General features: G+C 45.1%; 1 protein-coding gene across 5 annotated transcripts in view; it reads right to left on the bottom strand.

Annotated features, from left to right (window-relative positions):
* Positions 1-904: 904 nt before the first annotated feature.
* Positions 905-18,031, bottom strand: part of WNT3A (Wnt family member 3A) — a 93,682-nt gene continuing 76,555 nt past the window's right edge. For all 5 annotated transcript variants that reach the window (XM_013182515.3, XM_013182511.3, XM_048062446.2 and 2 more), the window contains 2 exons: positions 12,759-13,024; positions 905-9,536 (listed from right to left, as the gene is read on the bottom strand). In XM_013182515.3, the coding sequence (XP_013037969.1) occupies positions 9,057-9,536; positions 12,759-13,024 (746 nt within the window). In that variant the 3' untranslated portion in view covers positions 905-9,056. The remainder of the gene's footprint in view (positions 9,537-12,758; positions 13,025-18,031) is intronic.

The following is an 18,031-nucleotide window of genomic DNA, read 5'->3' as shown; positions in this document are numbered from 1 at the left end:
TCTCAAGGGCTCTTTAATAAGAATGTTTATAATTTATTTCTGGAAAATATGCTGAGTCCGGTATGCTGAGAGCCCTCTGTGGTGTTTGACCTGTGTCATTTGAAACAAGGTATGGGTGTAGGTTTGGGGAGGATGTTATATCTGGGGCATCACAGTATGCTACTTTTCTCCCAGAACCTTCCAACCTTCCCATTGGAAAAGTTGTTTTTTTTACTTTTTTTCTTTTTTGTTTTGTTTAGTTTTGTTTTATTTGTTTGTTTGTAGATATGCTCATTTAGAATCGCTGTAGAAAAATAGACATCTTTGGAAGGTGATTTATACCATCTCAGCTCTATGCTTTACATAAACGGGATAAATCTCCAGATGTGCTCAACTCCCTCCTTTGCCTATAAAGGGGTCATCAAGGGCTGGTTTGAAGAAGATGTCTGGTCTGTGAGGGCTGAAGCTGGGTGGCTTGAATGTCTCTAGAGTAGTAGCAGTAGTTCACCATGCACCAGCTCTCAGCCATCAGTAACCCCGTGGTTGCTCTTTGTCCTTCCCATGTTTGAAGCCAAATGCATGTCTTTTGGCCACCTTTCTTCATGTTATACGTGGACTCCTGGAAGGAAACTGGCTCCCTGTCCCAGTGATGCTCATCTGAGAAATGGGCTCATGGCAGTTTGAGAGTACACGTTTTATTCTCAGCTGAATTGACATTTACCACACAGCAGGGCATGGGTTAAATGGCACCAAATCAGATGGCATCTCTTCTTCCAAAGAACATGGCTTCTGTCCTACATGGACAAGATGTATATATTTCTTTCCTACCTCTCCCCAATTGCATTTCAGCCTATGATATGGAATACCATCCCATCAGAACTGCAGAACGGTTGGAAAAATATCCAAACACAGATTAAAATTAATGCTTTTTTTTTTTTTTTAATTTTCATTATAAAGTTAACACATCTATCAAACTTAACTGGTAACAAAAAACAGTTACAAGACATTGCTAGTGTGCTGTCAGTAGAAAATAGGGTAAAAGCCAATGAGGTCACAAGCACAACAGCAGAGCAACAACACTGTCCCGATGAGTTATTTCCGCAAATATATTCTCTTACTAATATATACATTTATTCATAAAATAAATAATCATAAAAAAATCATCAGACTTAACAAAATACTGAGGAAAAAAAAGGTGACGATCCTACTTTGTACAATAGCTTTGGAATTTCAGGTTGTATCATACATGCATTCTGTACAAAGGGGTGCTCAGGTGGGGTAACGGCAGGGGCAGGTTGGGGAAGGGTTACAGACAATGACATAGCTCTGAACAGGGCAGTGTAATCAGGCAGACAGTCTGTGGGAAGGGAAAGCAATAGTGAAAAACCCACCCGCAAGAAGATACTTGTCCTTGACTTCTGGACAAGCATGTTTCGTACCATGGGGAAATCCCCTGTGGTACTATAGGGTTGTGTTTTATGCCTTCCACACCGCTAGTGGGCTTGTCAGGTAGTCCAAAGCAACGAGAAGTCCTGTTTGGGCAGGTTTTGGCCTGGGAGTGACAGAAATGATGCTGTAAGAGACAGAGATAGAGTGGGTCTCCACTGAGACGAAGAGGAGTAAGGCTGAGCTGCAGTCAGTAGGGGACAGGCAGGCAGTGGGGCAACTGGGTCTGGAGGAACACGCATTGGTGGGAATGGAGGCTTCAGTGGGGAGGATTTGATCACATACAGGAGGATTTGGGAGGTTTTGGGAGCCTGCCTCGGGAAGGCTTGGGCCTCTTGTGCTTTGCACGTGGTAGCAGCAGGTGGCAAGTGCATGTTGGGAAGGGTCCCTGACAAAACGGTGCCTTCCCTCAAAAACATGGGTGATACTCAGCTGCTTGCTAGCCTATGTAGCAGATGTGCCTTCAGGCTTTTTGGTAGAGTGGAATGAGTGGTGAGAAATAAATAAATGCTAATAAATAAGACGAAACTTGGAAAAAGAAAAGAAAATGAGGAAGGTATCTCCTCACACCTTCCCCACTCTCCATTTTCATGCACGGCTGTCCAAGACCTCCCTTGGTCCACAGAACATGTATAAATAGAGCAAGGTCTGCAGAGACAAAGTTAGGTGGAGAAGATGCTTGTGACTGTTGTGTCTCAGGAGCTTTCTCTATGTGGATGGTATTCACATAACAGCAAGATTTTGCCTGTAGATGACTTGGTGGGAGTTATCCATTTTCATTATGTGCTCACCAAGAGGAACAGCAGAGATGCTCCCTTGGGGTCAAACCCATCACATACCAGTCAGTAAGTTGGTTTCAAATAATTATTCTTCCAGAATACATCCACCTTCCCTTTGATATGCTTGTAAGTCTGGCATTATGGAAATGATGCCTCCTGATTTATGTCTAAGTGAGAGCAGAACTGGGCCTGCAGACAGATTTCCATCTTAGAGTCTCCAAAGACATGAGTGTTAGACACCTGGAGTGTGGTCCAGCTCAGAGATTAAGATACACAATTGTAGATGTCTGCATGCTTGTGTCTCCATGTGAGTTAGATGTCTAAACGCCCGTATCTGATGGAAATTGTCAGCACGATCAGTGGGGCCTAAAGAATGGTTCAGCTCGCTCTACAGCGGACACTTACATTTGGCCAGATGAAGTGCTCGCTAACCTCCATTGCCAATTCACTAGGAGATCAACTGAGTTGCTCATGCACACGCATCTAGTGCCATCTGGGATGCCCTGGGGTTTCTGAGACATCTGCATGTGGCTGGCAGATATGCCACAGGACTTAAAGGGAGACCACACTCTTCCAGAGCAGCTGCTAGAAGCCAGTGAGGTACCCTGGGGCATTCCAAATGACTCTAGATGCCTATCTTCAATGATTCAATTTAACCCTAGATGCTATGTTTAGGCAAATGGATCCCACCATCATTGCTTGCATGGAAGTTCAAGCACCGAGCTCACTTGTAGGTACCTACATTTAAGCCTCTCACTTTATGTCCTGAATCCCACCCCCTGATGCCTGGGAGCTAGATATAATGGCCTCATGTTTGTTCTTGAGAGAATCTCCCCCTCCAAGGTGGGGACGCATCAAAGATGTCTCTGGAAACTGCAGGGAAGGGGGAGCAGAATGACTTGCCCAAGTCCACACAGCCACCATCAGCGTCAGGAATGAGGGCTAAACACCCATTTCTCAAAAAGGAAGCCATAGAAGCCTCTGTTTCCAACACAATGGACACATCTGCACCCAGAAGTGGCTAACAGAGACCTGAGGCAGCAGGGTCCTGTCCCCTGGCTGAGCAGCGATGAAGTGCAGATCAGCAGCTTTTGTTGGAGCACACAGGAGAGGGCAGGGAACATGAGCACTGGGGGTTAAGCCATGAAGAAAAACAATTGAGCAAAAAGCAAGACAGATCCCACTGCTGCTGCCCCGTGAGATAAGGGAAATCTAGAAGAGAGACTTTCCCATACTAAGAAGTCCCTACCATAACAGCCAAGTTTCAGCTTGGAGGGAAGGTGGAGAACAGAAGAAATACAGCAATGAAGAAGAGATGGGACCTTCTCCCACCCAGCCCACTTTCTCTTCCATCGTCTAACACTCTCTCTACAGCTTTTCCCCAAATATCTGCCTGGACACATGACTGACAGACCCGGGCAAACCCCTCACCGTGCCATTGAGAGCAGAGCATCGCCTTCTCAGTAGCCTCAGCTCTCTGCAGGTCTCTGGCAGAGCCAGGAGTAATTTTCTGATGGGCAGCTGATACTGTTTGTGAGTTTTAACCAGGCACAATGGCTGGTGTCTGCAGACCAGTTTGATTTGCTGTCTTTTTGTGGCCCTGTATTATCTTCCTGAAGCTTACTGTTAAGGCATCAAGGGAAGGCTAGGGTAATTTCCATAGCACAGGGCCCAGAACTCGATTCACAACTCCCAGCTCCTGCCGTGTTCTCATGCTGTAACCCAGAATATCCCCTGGAACATCAAAACCCAGATTTTCTGCACTGAAACCTCCCCTTGAAGCTAAAAATTGACCCAGAGCTTATAGAATGAGGAAGTGTTTCTTCTGTATTTGAAATTAGGGGTGGGGAAATTACAAGCATATGAAAACACATGACAAATGTATTACAATCCATGGACATTTCTGTAGCAATAGAAATGAATGCACTGAAAACACCCAGAATATTTCAGATTGAATACCAGACAAAATTGCTCTATGAGGATTAGCTAACACAGAAATCCTGCAGTGCCCAGCTAAGACTACAGTACTTCTGTTTGCGGGGCTGGTGCGACTGGTGCAAACTTGGAGATTTTTGCACCAGGTTGCATTTTGTGATGTGGCTGTCCTTGCAGTGCCTTCCCAAGATTAAATCCTGACTGCTTTGGCTGTGCAAATAAAGCCCCTTGTAAGCAGTGGAGACAATTCTGGAGACTTCAAAAATATTTTGGAGAAGACAGTCAGTGCAATACATCAGGAGTCCAGTAACAGAAAAGTCATGCATTCCCCTCCCTGTGTTTTTATTTTCTCTGAGAAAGAGAAAACCCCAAATTCTAAAACTAAACCAAGACAACAAAAAGCTCCTAAACTTTCCATTTCTTTCACAGAAAGAAAAGAGGTGAGGCCAAATTCACCCCTTGCATATAACTCTGTTGACTTCAATGAGGTTGAATGCGGAACTGATGGGCCCATCAAACCCATCTGTTCAGCTAAAGGAAAAGTTGGATAGCAGCATGTAAAACGAATTAAATTATGTTCCTTTTTATTTTTATTTTTTACATCTATGTTACTTGGCTGGATGATACCCTTTCCCTTTTCCCTGGTACTGCCAGACACATCCCTGATACAAACCATCTGCTTGAGGACAAACCTCACCACATGTGAAGACTGAGGGAAAGGGTACCATGGAAAATAGAATATGAGTTGGAAATGAATGATCTTTTCCTTTTGTGGAAACTGCCACAACCTGATGTGGAGGGGAAGTTTTTACAGAAACCCACTGCCAGGCAATTGAACAATTCAACTGTCTACAACAGGCATCTTGTGTCCTTTTGGGTACCCATTGGTCTCTGACGTATCTGCCCAGATTTAGTACACATGACACAGGATTGTGGGAGTCCTATGACATTGAAGCAACAGCTGTATCCCAATGGGATATTTTAGGGCACCTCAAATGTCACTAGATGCTTGTATTATTGAGTGAAACCCAAAGTCCTCTCTGTGAGGAAGGCCCTACCATTCTGAAAGACTTGGAGAATCTGAGGCAGAAGAAGACTTTGGGTTGTATTTAGACCGTTCCCTAAATGAGGCCCACCGTAGCCGAGATGATGGACAGGGAGGGACAGTACCTCACCCTTCATTGACTTCGTCTTTAAGATTATTGCAGTGGGAACCCTGACATGAGACACCAAGAGTAGGCAGTGGAGTGGGATCTTAGCTTTTCAAACACGTTCCCTGAATTCATGTGTATAAACTAGCAATGCCCCAAGTGACTTCTCCAAAGCCGTGGGGCCAGACGCAGGCCTGGCATGAGTACTCAGCAGTCCCTTGCTCCCAGACTCCTGGCAGGCTCTCTCTTTCCCCTCCACATAAGTAGGTGGAGACAAACCAGGGACTAGGACCCTCAGATGTACCTGGGGTCATTAGCAGAATTCACACGTATTTTTCATTGACTTCTGTAGCAGCTGCTCAATCCCTTACACTATACAACCCCTTATTACTATTAGTAGATGACTAATTACATAATAACACCTAACAAATATGCATAGGTTTTGTTAAAAATCCCTTGAATGGGCTAGAAGTCTCCAAGCACTGAGCCTGACCCCAGTTTTGAATGAAGGAGTACAATTTCCAGCCCATTTCAGCTGATAATCAGATTGTAGCTTCACCTTCTTGACTCATGGTGGACTTCACATCATCAGACTGTACCCAGTCTGAAAGTTCATCATCTAGTATGAGCTCATCAGCTAAAGCTTTCCTCCAGGAAAGACAGAGGTTCATCCAGAAGGCAATTTACCAAACCTAGCTTAGATACCATCCTAGGCTATGATGAATCACCTTCTGCACTTATTTGTGTCTTGCCTTTGATCCTAGTACAAAAGTAGAGAGTAGAAATAAATTCTACTGCTGCAGTCAAAATCTATTTGTTCACCTTAAGAAGCAATTGCTCAGGAGATGCCTAGTTGTTGTTGTTTCCATGCTTCTCAAAGAGCTTCACATGCTAGTGATATTGAGCTTGGTTCTGGTGAAAATGCAGAAATTGTGAATGTTAGCATGCTGTGGATGGGTTGGGGTTAAAATTCAACTCCCGCATGCAAGGAAGCCAAATCCTTCAACCCATTTCTTCACTGGCATGTTGTAAAACAAGGAGTTTGAAATCACTCTGTTTAAAGATATCAGGGTAAAATTAGTTGCGGGTGTGGTCCTGCTGAAGTCAATGGACCGACACAGAACATGATCTGCAGTGATTTGCATCCTCACTCTTGGGGCAGAAATCACTGACACAAGTCCTTGGCACGACATGTCTAACATCTCTCACTGTGACTGCTAGCACTACATTATATTAAGTAAACCAGACTTAACTTCCCTTGTCTATTTTTTTTTCAGTTAATGCCTTCCACATTCTATGTCTTTTCCTTTAGTGTTTTTTTTCTTGACAGCTTGTGTTTGAATATTGGTTACTGTGGCAATTTTCCCCTGCAGTGGCCTCCTTCTCTATTTGCTCTAATGATCAGATTTTCCTTTTCACCAAGATAGTATTATAAAAATCAGCCATATTTCTATTCATTGGTTCATCTTTGTCTCAATTTTTAGTGACCTATTGCTTTCCATCAGCTGATGTGTGATCACCCACTGCACGCAATATTTACATGTACAGATCAATCGGTTTTCTCCCCATTTCTTTCTTTGTCTCTCTTGATCTTTCCTTCTCTCCTTCCCTCCCTCCTGTATCTCTCCTCTCATTTCATTGCAGCTTTTTTGCAGAGCATTAACAGAAGTGCCTCCATCAACACGCAAACCTTCCTTGTGTCCTTGGGCACAGCCCTGAGACATAGGGTGATGCATAAACTGTACCAGCCTAGGAGTAGTCCCGGGAGACGCCATGACTCATGGAGTCAACCCTTGGAGGCATCATTTCCCCTGTTTTCTCTCTGATGGGATTAAGTTCTATTCGATCCCTGTCTCTTCTGCATACTCTCTCTTGAGTATGACTGGGAATAAGCTGACTCGTTGGGAGAGAAGAGCCCTCTGATTTCTCTACACAGATATCCAGGTGTGAACTAGCTAACAACCATCATTACATTGCCATGCTCTCCATGAAAAGACTCTTATGGGTCTCTGGGAGTTAGATCACAACCCGTCTCCCTCTCTCAATGAAAAGAAAGAAAAAATGCCAGTCCTTAGTCCCTTTCCCAAGATAGGAACTCAAGGGTACGAGTAAGTCAAGGAGTTCGTAGGGCAACTGCATCAGAGGCTAAACAGGCTACCACTCCATGCTTGATTCACCACTCGTTTATGCCGGTATTGACCATGAATAACTCAAGCAAAGAGCAGAATTACAGTGCTGTAAATACCAAGGAGATGGGCTGAGATTCAGGCCTGATACCCACATGGCTGTAGGAAGCCCTGATGCCTGCAGAAGAAGTGAGAGGTGTTTCTGTAAACTGGCAATCCTGATCTGATATCTGAAGTAGAGCAGCGTGCAAAGAAGGGCAGTTGGAAGTGAACAGCGGAGACAGGGCAGCACTGCACAGTTGGGATTTGGCTCTGCGTCCAACCTCTGGGCTCATTCAGAGTCTGGATTCCATGCATTTTAATCTGGGCCACTTTTAGATATGGGAATGGCTGTAGAAATTAGGCGAGGAACCAAATTTGTCTAGAGTCTGAAACTGTTCCAACTTGCGGGGGGTGAGGGTTGGCTCACCATCACGTAAATTACTGGGTGACAAACAGTCCTTCAAAGTCATGTTCCTGACAGACTTGTGGTCTAAGGGTTTTGCTAAGTGCCCGGGGGAAGCCTGCATGGGGTGCGGAGGGTGGATGGACTAAGTGCACTTTCCACTGTTGGTGATGGTGTTCTGTAATGAGGTGGGAGGAATAAACACTTTCCCTCCTCCTCTACTGGAACAAGCTGGGGTGCTCAGGAGTCAGATATCTCACTCCCAGCTGCCCAAGGAGAATCACCCTGCACCGCTTGTTTTTTCCGAGGAAGACTCGTTGGCTGAGCCACAGCTGGAGCACCACGTCCATTATGGGACTGTCTCCTTCTCAATGCACAGATCGAGTCCTCTTCACTTCACTTACCAGGCACTGAAATTTTTTGTACCATGCACATCACCTGTGTGCCAACAGGGCATTTGCAGGAAACCATCAGCAGTCCTCTCTCTTTCTCTCCTTTTCCCTTTCCTTCTCCCTCCCTCCCACTCTATAGGTGTCACTGCATCCTATGTCGAATCTGGCAGAAGCTACTTTGCTAAAAAGTTCATGTGAAGAGCCTGTCCACTCTACAGCTCTATAATATATTGGTAGACTTCTCTGGTTCCAGGGCAAAAGCAAAGGAAAATTTGCATTTTTTTAAAAAAATCATTAACTTATCTGCTTTTATTTCTTTTGCTGCTGTTGTTGTTGCTCATATTATGCACAGAGTCTGGCCATTTGGGTATGTAGATAGATCTCAGAAAGCTTAGTGCTGTTGTCCAACACAGCCTCTCCCTGGCTGAGGGAAAAGGAGATACATAGGAAGATGCAAGTCTTTCAAAGGACACTTAATCACACAAGTCACTTCAAGTGGGCGAGAGCAGAGCAAATCCATGCTTTTGCTGATGCTCTTCTTTCCGGCTCTGTGTCGTCAGCTAGTTAAAAAGCCGCTGTCTCCTACAGGATGCATCATTGTGGCGTAACTTGTGTGACTGCCAGATGTACCTCGGGATAGCCCAGAAGTCATTAGACCTATTCTATCCAACCAGTTTTAGCCTTTATTTTTTTTTTTATTCTTTTAATATCAAAAAGTAGACTCCTCTCATGTCTGCAACCTCAGAGGAAGTAGGCTCAAATCTGTTTCTCCACTTGGAGCCCAGCAAAGGGTTTTGCCCAATTTATTTGCATGTGTGGACATCGTAGACTCGTATGCACTCCTGGCAACGGACATAGCAGCACCAGTGAAAGATACAGTGGCACTTCTCTTTCCGTTTCTCAGTCCTCGTGTTGTGCCCACGGCCGCAGCACAAAAGATCGCAACCATCAATCCCGTGGGAAGTGACATTACAGATCCTGTCACGGGTCCCGAAGGAACCTGTCTCAGGGTTGGGCTCACAAAAGTTTGGTGAGTTCTCGTAGTAAACCAGGTCCTTCTCAGTTGGAGCCTTGAAGAAGTTGTATTTGGGCCTGAGGGTCTCGACCCAGCCACGGGATTCCCGATGTTTTTCCACCACCATTTCAGAAGCACTATCGTACTTGTCCTTGAGGTAGTCACCGATGACCCTGAAGTCTGGCTGAGACCACCAGCAGGTCTTCACTTCGCAGCTGCCTGAGAGGCCATGACATTTGCACTTCAGATGCATGAGCTCAATGATAGACTGGAAAAGAGAAGGAGAGGAAAGGCAAAGAAGAGGGAAGACGTTAGTCTGTAATCAAAACACAAATCATTTTGCTATTTAGCCAGGATTTCCTAAAGAACTTGGAGTGTTTTCATTGTTATACTTGCACACTTGTGAACAAGAATCACCTTATCCCCCAGTCAGTGCAGTGCACAGATACTGGGTCTGAGGCAAATAAAACTTTCACAACTTTATTATTTTCAGTGGCTATCTCTGATTGCCACCCCAACTTTAAGCATCTATTGAGTGTTTTCACTAAGGGCTGAAGTGATCTGTACACTCTAATTTTTATCTTATTGATGTTCATGTGTGAGTATTACAGTATTGTCACCTAAGAATACAGTTCAGATGCATCTAGGCAGAAAAGCAAAGAACACAAAAACCTACTAAAACAAATGTTTTCATAAGTGGAATATATAGCTATTCCACTGGAAATTAAATAAATGAGAAATGGCCTGAGCATCCAGCCCAGAGTTCCATCTTTTATGTATGTTTTCACGTTTACTTAAGCAAACAATGTTCTAGCCTCTAGGCTATGTTCAGAAACCTGAAAAGTAATTTATTTTTTATTTTTAAGCCAAACGCACAATGTTTTTAAAAACATTTCAAAGAAAAATTAGGATCCCAAATTCTGATTTTGAAAGACTCAGACTTCAATATAAAGAACTGTCCTTGAGTAAATGGAAAGGTGATTGTTGAGCTTAGAGGTTTGCTGTGTGCTCTCACTACTCATGAAATTATTCTAAAGGTTTTTAGAGGTGTTGCCCTCCAGTATTCTGAGGTGGGAGACAAGCCTTATGCAACTTACTTGATAATCTGCATTTTCAGACTGATCAGCAAATTTCAGGGTACGTGAACAGACTAGTGCCAGCCTGAGTCCAAAAGATTTGCCATGAATCAGCACCTTGATGTTTACCAGGTGCTTTCCTGTGTTATTTACGGAGTATCACACGCCGCAAAGGAGGTTGTAATTAGCGATGAGAGAGAACCACAAAATGTTTGGTTCATATAATCATGCTGAACTTAATCAAAGCTTCTGGCCTGGTGGTAGGGTTTGAGTTCATAACATGAAACATTGCCTATGGCTCAGGTTTAGCTGGAAACACTTGAGCATGGAGGCCTGGAACAGCTACTCCATGAGTGCTGGCATGGTGAGAATGACAAACACTAGTGCTTTATAAAAGAAAGGATTTCAGATGGGACATTTGCTCCCTAATTTTTGAAATTTGTAAAATGTCCAAAAATAACCCAATGCCAACATCCTGTCTAAGCCTGAGATCACAGGGATGTTTGTTCACAGCTCAATTTTTCCAAGGATTCTCACTTTAAGGCAAATCCCTCCTTTCCACAGCTTCTCCACAGTCCTCTTTATCTCATTAGCTCTCCCAGTAACTACCACCAGCAATGAACTTTGAGGTACCTGGAATAATTTGGGCCATTGCTTGAGGAAACCACATTATTTCTTGTATTCATCTTCATTATGGACAAGTTTTGTTTCTGGTGGTATTTTATTTTGAAAGATTGTACTCCCTATTTCAGACCAGCTGTCCTGTGGTGTGAGGTGGGATAACAGCGGTTTGGCCACCTGAGGAGCTCACACTAAAGTCCTAGTAAGGACAGAGGTTTCCTAGCCCTGTGCAACTGTGCTTGCTTTGTTATGGTTCATGGCACAGTCCTCCTAGGCACATGTAAGGTCTGCTCCTGAGGGAACAAGACCACATTAACCTCTTTTGATTGCAGTGAGGTATCGTTTCTTCCACTGCAGGATGAACTAATTCAAGTTTACTGCATGAGGAAAAAAAGCAGTTATATTACAGGTGCTGTGGAATGGCCTCCATTAGCAAGAGCTTTGTGATTTAATTTCACAAATTGTTTCTCATAGATTAAGTTCTTCAGGCATTTATGGGGTATTCTTGAGATGAAAAAGAGAATGTCCTGTCATTGGGATTTTCCCACCTTACAAAGAAAATTCACTGCTTGTGGGTCAGTCACTGTGATGAGGACAAGACTTAGTACTTTCAGTTCCCTTATATACTTTTTGAGTCTATACTTATATGCTTTTTGAGTCTGAAGTGAAAACACATTAGTTGGCTTTGTGGTATGGTCAATGTTTAATCAGGAGGCATCAGAGTCACATTCTCACTCATTTTCTTTAAATACTCTCTGGGAAAGAAAGCATTGAGAAGAGGGGCGGTGGAAAATGCTTCCCTGCTCTACCTTACTCTCAAGTCTACAGGGCAGGGTGGTGGTCCCAGGGGAAAGGACCCCAAACCACTGGGCTCTCTGCAAGGGATCCTGCAGGATCTCACCCCATGGACACCAGTGATTCAGCTTTCTCCGTCCTAATGGGACTCTCTAGACAATGTGTCCAGAGTGGTACAAATACTGGGGACTTCTGGGGCACAAGCTGAGATGTCTGTAGATTTTATAGGTCCATAGTATAAAGCAATAGGTCTGCAGTTGTACATTTGGGTACCTAAATCTCACTTTAGACAGCAAAGTCCTTTCATAGGTAGGCCTGGTTGAACATTGTCTGCCTGACAGTTGCACTCAGACTTGGATTCAGTTGCCTAAACACAAGTACCTAATGCCATTTGTGAGCTCCATGGGTGTCCAAGGCATCAGATCAAGGCGGGCAGAGGACCTGCAGACCCACAGTCTTTCCCAGTAGCTACCCACAGACAAGCTGGATGCTTCAGAATACCTTTCTCAGGTTATACTTAAATGCCTTCACATAACCAGCTGAATCTTGCCCATAAACTGTGGTCCATCTCTCTTAATTTCAGATGCCTACAGTACGGACATCTCAGAGCTCTCCTTCCTGAAGCCAAGGGAGGGAGACAGGCATCATTCAGCTGAGATATTTCAAATGTCTACTTTCAGCTGAGATGAAATTCCACCCTAGCACTGCCTGTTTTCATCCATTCACTACAGAGACGTCTGTACAACTGACTCCAAGGTAGGCATTTACTCTGAGTGGGTGAATTTACTTTTAGCTTCCATAGACTAGGCATAGAGAACCATTGACCACCTCCCTGAAAGAACTTTTGTGGGGCTCATATCACCACTTCAGAATGTAAACCAACCCAGATTAGGTATGATTATTCCCTCAGTTCCCTCTGGATGTTCAGTGCAGGTTTCTAATGTGGCAGGTAAGAAATCAGTAAAGGAGATCGAGAAAGTGAAAATAAATGTCCTTACGGTCCTTCCAGCTTCGTTGTTGTGCCTGTTCATGGCTGACCGAGCATCTGGTCTGTTCTCCCGGGCATCAGCAAACTCCCGAGACACCATGCTCCCAAACTCCACGTCCTCGCTGCAGCCTCCCCATTTCCAGCCTTCCCCTGGAGAGCCTTTGTGGCGAGTGTCACAGCCGCAGATGGTGGCCGAGCCCTCGGCGCAGGATCTGGTCACTGCGAAAGCCACTCCAGCAGAGGCAATGGCATGGACAAAGGCTGATTCTCTGGTAGCTGTGAAAGAAAGAAATCAAGGAATAGTGGTCAGTGAAAGGGCTATGTGTGGCTGTGACCAGAGCTGTGAACGCCTTTTCTCGAGGGCATAGCAGAAGGCCAGGAAACTCTCCTCTGTGGTCCACAGATATTGCCTTATGGAAATGAGCTCCTGTGCAGAGAGGACCAGGCTTGATGCAAACTCACTGAGGTCAAACAATGCATTTTTGACTAAGATCTTAGGATGGGTCCACGGCAAGACAAAAAGCAGCGGAAAAATGAGTTTCACAGGGCATACAAACTATATTATACAGTCCTTTGCTGGCAATGCACCAAGTAGCCATACACAGAGCTGCAATGTTGGCTTCGGATGTGTAGAAGCTGGGCCATGAATGCATATCTGTGCTTAATGCCTGCAGTCACCCTTCATGGTGGGACCAGCACCCACTGACTGGGATTGCTGCTGACAGCTGGAAGGTGGAAAAATGTCAGGGTGCTTTGATACTTCTCTACCCTGACTGTTATGTAAACTAAATATTGTCCCCACACTCCACCTTCATTTTCCTAGCCTGGCAAGCTCACCCTGGGACAATGTTCAAAATATAGCAACTTGCTTGCACCAAAAGCTTGGTTCACTAGCCTAATGAAGACTGCTAAGGGGACTGAGAATGAACTTTCCTTTTCGGCCCATTGCCACAGATGTGGGATGGGATCAGCCAAAAGATTTCATAGTTAGGGACTGATGAGTCTTAGTCTCTGTGGAGACCTTCCTTCACAAACTTTTGTCATAGCTAGAGCTGGGAGGAGGAGGGCAGCTCAGTGTTAGTATGGCTTTCTTGGTTTCCAATGCTTTTTCCACAATGTGCTGAAATGAAAACCAAAATACTTTGAAAAATGGGAATATACAAAATTATCACCGTTTTTTTTTCTTCCAATTTTCATCTCATTCTGTTTCTTCACTCACTTGAAAATGACCTTGGAGTTCAACGCTACACCTCAGAAAACACCACTGCGATGTTTTTTGGCTTCAGCAAAATGACGTTTTTATCACAAAAATGGCTAGTCTCAAATCCTTGAGTTTGATATAGTTCTAAGGAGACAACTTTTCTGATAACTTGCCTACCTTAACCTCATATACCCTTACCCACAAGAGCTATAGGTCTTGCCTATAGACCAGGTAGCCAAGAAAGAGTGCTGTCTGACGCCTTTTGAATGATTAGGATAGTACAGTGAATGGACCCAAGAAGGCAGGTCAAGTTTTCAGCTGATGCAGCTTCACCAACTTCCACTGAGCTTTGCATCATCTTACGAGGTACCTCCATAAATCCTCTAAAACCTTCATTGGACCACATTTTGCTGATCTGAGCTTTCCCTGGGCATTTTGGCTTAATATTTACCTTCTAGATGCTTCCAGGTTTTACTAACACATGGACAATTTAATATGCCAAGCCCCAAATCCAACATGTTCTTGGGGGGAAATCAAAACTGCATGCTTGCAGAGAAGTCTCGGCTGGATTGAAGGCTTAAGCAAGACCTTTTGCAGTGCTTCTTTGCTTTGGGAAGACTACCAAACACAACAATATGCAAATCAAATAATGTGCATGAACTTACAAGCCGAAGGTATGAGCAATGTCCTGGAACACGATGTCAGTGCGCACCGTGAGGTTAGTAAGTCACTGAGGGCTGGAACCAAAAAAAGGAAAAGACAGGAACCCTCAGTTCCACAATGTGATTTTGAAAAATCCTTGTTCAGCATCTGTCCAGCCTCGAGGATCTCAGCTACCCACAGCTGTGACCGTACAGCTCCTGAGCTGTGTGAAAACTTGGCTTTTGAGTATGACTTGGCAAGTCCAGTTCTAACTGGACTGGGGACCTGGCTTCTTGCCCTTGCTAAAGCCCAGCTGGGATCCAGAAACCAGAACTCTGGGGTGGAGGTTTGACATGGTGTCTCTGAGGACACTGATGGCCAGTGCCTGGGTTTGTGAAAGACAAAGGCTTCTCATAGCATCCAGTCAGATAAGCTGGTGGGACGAATCCCATCACCCTCCAGCAGAGAGGTGGAGGATATAGCTACCAGGGAACAGCTGAAACACCTACTTCCTCCAACCGTGGCCTACCTCATCTTGAAAGCTTTTGATATGATGTTATACCACAGACAGGAGAGGAAGATGATATTTCACCCCTTCTGCCCGATAGCTGTGGTGGCTAAAGCACATTGTTTGTGCAGGCTAGCTCTCGTGGCTCGAGAATCACTCTTTTTCCTGTGCTCAGTGGGAGAGGCCTGATCCAGGCCTTTGGTTACTTGGGAAGGAGCTGCAGGCGCTGAACTGGTGTCTGCAAATCCCCTGGGCCTCACCATGCTAGGACTGAAAAGAAAGCAGCTGCAGTCACAGTGTTGGTACAGAAAGCCTTGTTCTGTGTGGGTTTGAGAGGGGTGGCCCTAGGTTAGGAGCCCACAGGTCCTGGATTCTACTCAGGCTTTGGCAGCAGCCATGGGCTCAGAACGGAGCAATGCAGAGGGTCTGCAGTACTTCTGCATTTATCAGGACTTGGGCATGGCTGAACATGGGGTTACAGGAGCACAGCTTTGGTTGTAGGTACCCAGTTCTGCCCAAATTGCAGGTCCGTTACCTCAGCTTTCCACTGGTGCTGACCCTTACAGAAAGCCTTCAACTCCAGGAGGGTATTGATAGGATTTGCCTTAAGAAGCGCCGATTATACTTGTCTCTCCTCTTCCCAGAAAGAGCCCAATGCCTTTTACAGCCTGTATATGCGGTAATCACTCCCCTGCTTTTGAAATGCAGCCACCCCTGGGGTGGAGTGCAGCCACCACTTAACAGCACACAACAGGAAGCAAATAGCATTGTATCTGATCGTAACTACCTGGGGAATGTAGGCAGGCAGAGCAAAGCTGAAATCTGGCCCCGGGCACTGGGGTTAGGAGTTTGTCTCTTGAGAAAGTTGCAGCCGATCTCTTAATGACTGCATGAAATTAGGGCACTGGGTTTACTTCTCCTACCCCTAACTTAAGGCAGCGAGTTCAATATTGACGCAGATGGAGGAGCGCCATTGCCTGAATCATGTCCTGCCACCTACCAAGTTATGGGACTGTCCTCCCATTACTAAGCAGACCTGACCCTGTTGAGCTCTGGAGAGCTCCCCAGGTTGTAGCCGGAGGCGGTGTGGCTGCAGGAATGGAGAAGGAGTGTATAGAGATACAGATAAGCAGAAGGAAAGCATGCACTTGTAATGGAAATGAGGGGTTATTAAGGTGCCATATAAAAATGCAAGAGACTTAGCAAAGATAACAGGAAAGTGCAGTATATTTGTCAGGTCGCCTCATTCCTCTCTGGGTGGTTCTGGTAGTAGGAGACAAGCATCTCGTTATGACTTGAAGAGAGCTTCTGGAAAGTCATCTGGCAAGAGAAGGTTAATAGGGACTAATACCTCACGGAGATGTTGACTTAAGAGCATTTTAACCATTTTGTTTTCAGTGCAGCACAAGGTCACCAAAGCTCTGGCTTCAGCTTGTTTAATTCCTGCCTGCTCTTGAGTTTCCCTGGAGGGCTTAGAGACTTGGATAGCTGTAAGGTGCCCCATTTTGGACCCTTTTAGACTGGGTTGCTGATTGGGGAAAAGAGTGATGAGGCTTACAGAGGGCCTTGTGGGATGCTTTACGTGTACCCCCACAAAGAGACCTCTCAAGTCACTGGTCACTTCTGGAAATTGCTTCCTAAGAAGCCCAGTCTATGAAGCTGAGAGTGAATGGTCCATGTAGAACACCTCTGACTGCCCTCTTTCAGGATGCAGAGAGAAATGGTTGGGCAGTTTCATTATGAGAATTCAGAGGTCTGAGGATGAGGTGAGCTAAGATTTGATTTCCTGCTTTCACACAACTTTCTTACATGACTTAGTCAGTCTGTGCTTCTGCTTCCTTATCCGTACACCTGAGAACAATCCTGCTTATCTCCCCAGAAGCCTGCAATGCTAAATTCAGTGATGTCTTCAGAATTGTGGGCAGAAGGTGTTGGAGCCAAACAAAGGGTCATCAAGATGTGGAGTGAGGAAGGCAAATGAATAACCACATAAATATTTGGACTGTCTATTATACGAAACCTGGTCTCATAGGTTCTGCCGCCCAGACAGTGACTTATTTTTCCTGAACCTTTCTCTCAGTGACTAAATGATTAACCCCAGGTCAGGCGGATATCCCAGATCTGAGGCAGGAAAGACTGTGATGAAGCAGAAGGTTGAACACAATGGTTCATTTTGTCTTAAAAAACCTACAGTCCATTTTTACCACCTTTGTACCGTAGCACTGAGCCCTGTTCTCCCTACTGTTGACACCCTAAATCTTTCCTTCCTCTCTGCACGGTTGTCTGGCGGTAACAGCAAGTTCCTGGGAGAGGGCAACACAACCACTGTCATATGTGTTAGGAGCTGAAGTTGCAAGTTCTGTGTCCTGGATCACAGCTTGAGGAGCTAGGCCATTTCTAAGAAAGGGGGCACTACTGCTTCTGCTGACTTCTCTTTAACAGAAAGCAATGAGATCTCTGTGATCTTAGAAAGAAAGACAAGAAAGGAAGGTGTCTTGCTTGAGGTGGTTCTGGGCTGCACATCTTGCAGGGAAGGAAGCAGGTCTCCGCAGCTTGGAGAACAGGTAGTCAAGCACTAGGGATGGACCCTGCTCCAAGGGCTTCCCACTCAGCACCTCACTTTTTGGGATGGTCTTCCTGAAGGTGCGGAAGCTCCTTAGCACCGGGAACATTCATGTCTCCAGGACAGCTGCTCACTGTGCTCTGGGGAGCTAAACCTCCCATGCCAGCAACTCTCTACTCCTCTTCTGGGACCTAGCCACCATGCCTTTTAAAATATGGCCCTTTGAGTGAAACACTGACCTGGTGCCTTTTTGGGATGAACGACCTATAAACAGCATGAAAAAGAATAGAATTGTCACAGATTGCCTCTGGAAATGTATGACAGTGAAGGAAAGAGTCTCTAGATCTTAGACACTCCTCCCAGCGATCA

This window comes from Anser cygnoides, chromosome 2, assembly GCF_040182565.1.
Source record: "Anser cygnoides isolate HZ-2024a breed goose chromosome 2, Taihu_goose_T2T_genome, whole genome shotgun sequence".
Classification (NCBI taxonomy): Eukaryota; Metazoa; Chordata; class Aves; order Anseriformes; family Anatidae; genus Anser; species Anser cygnoides.
The sequence above is the reverse complement of the archived record's forward strand: the minus strand, read 5'-3'. Positions and strand labels throughout refer to the sequence as shown.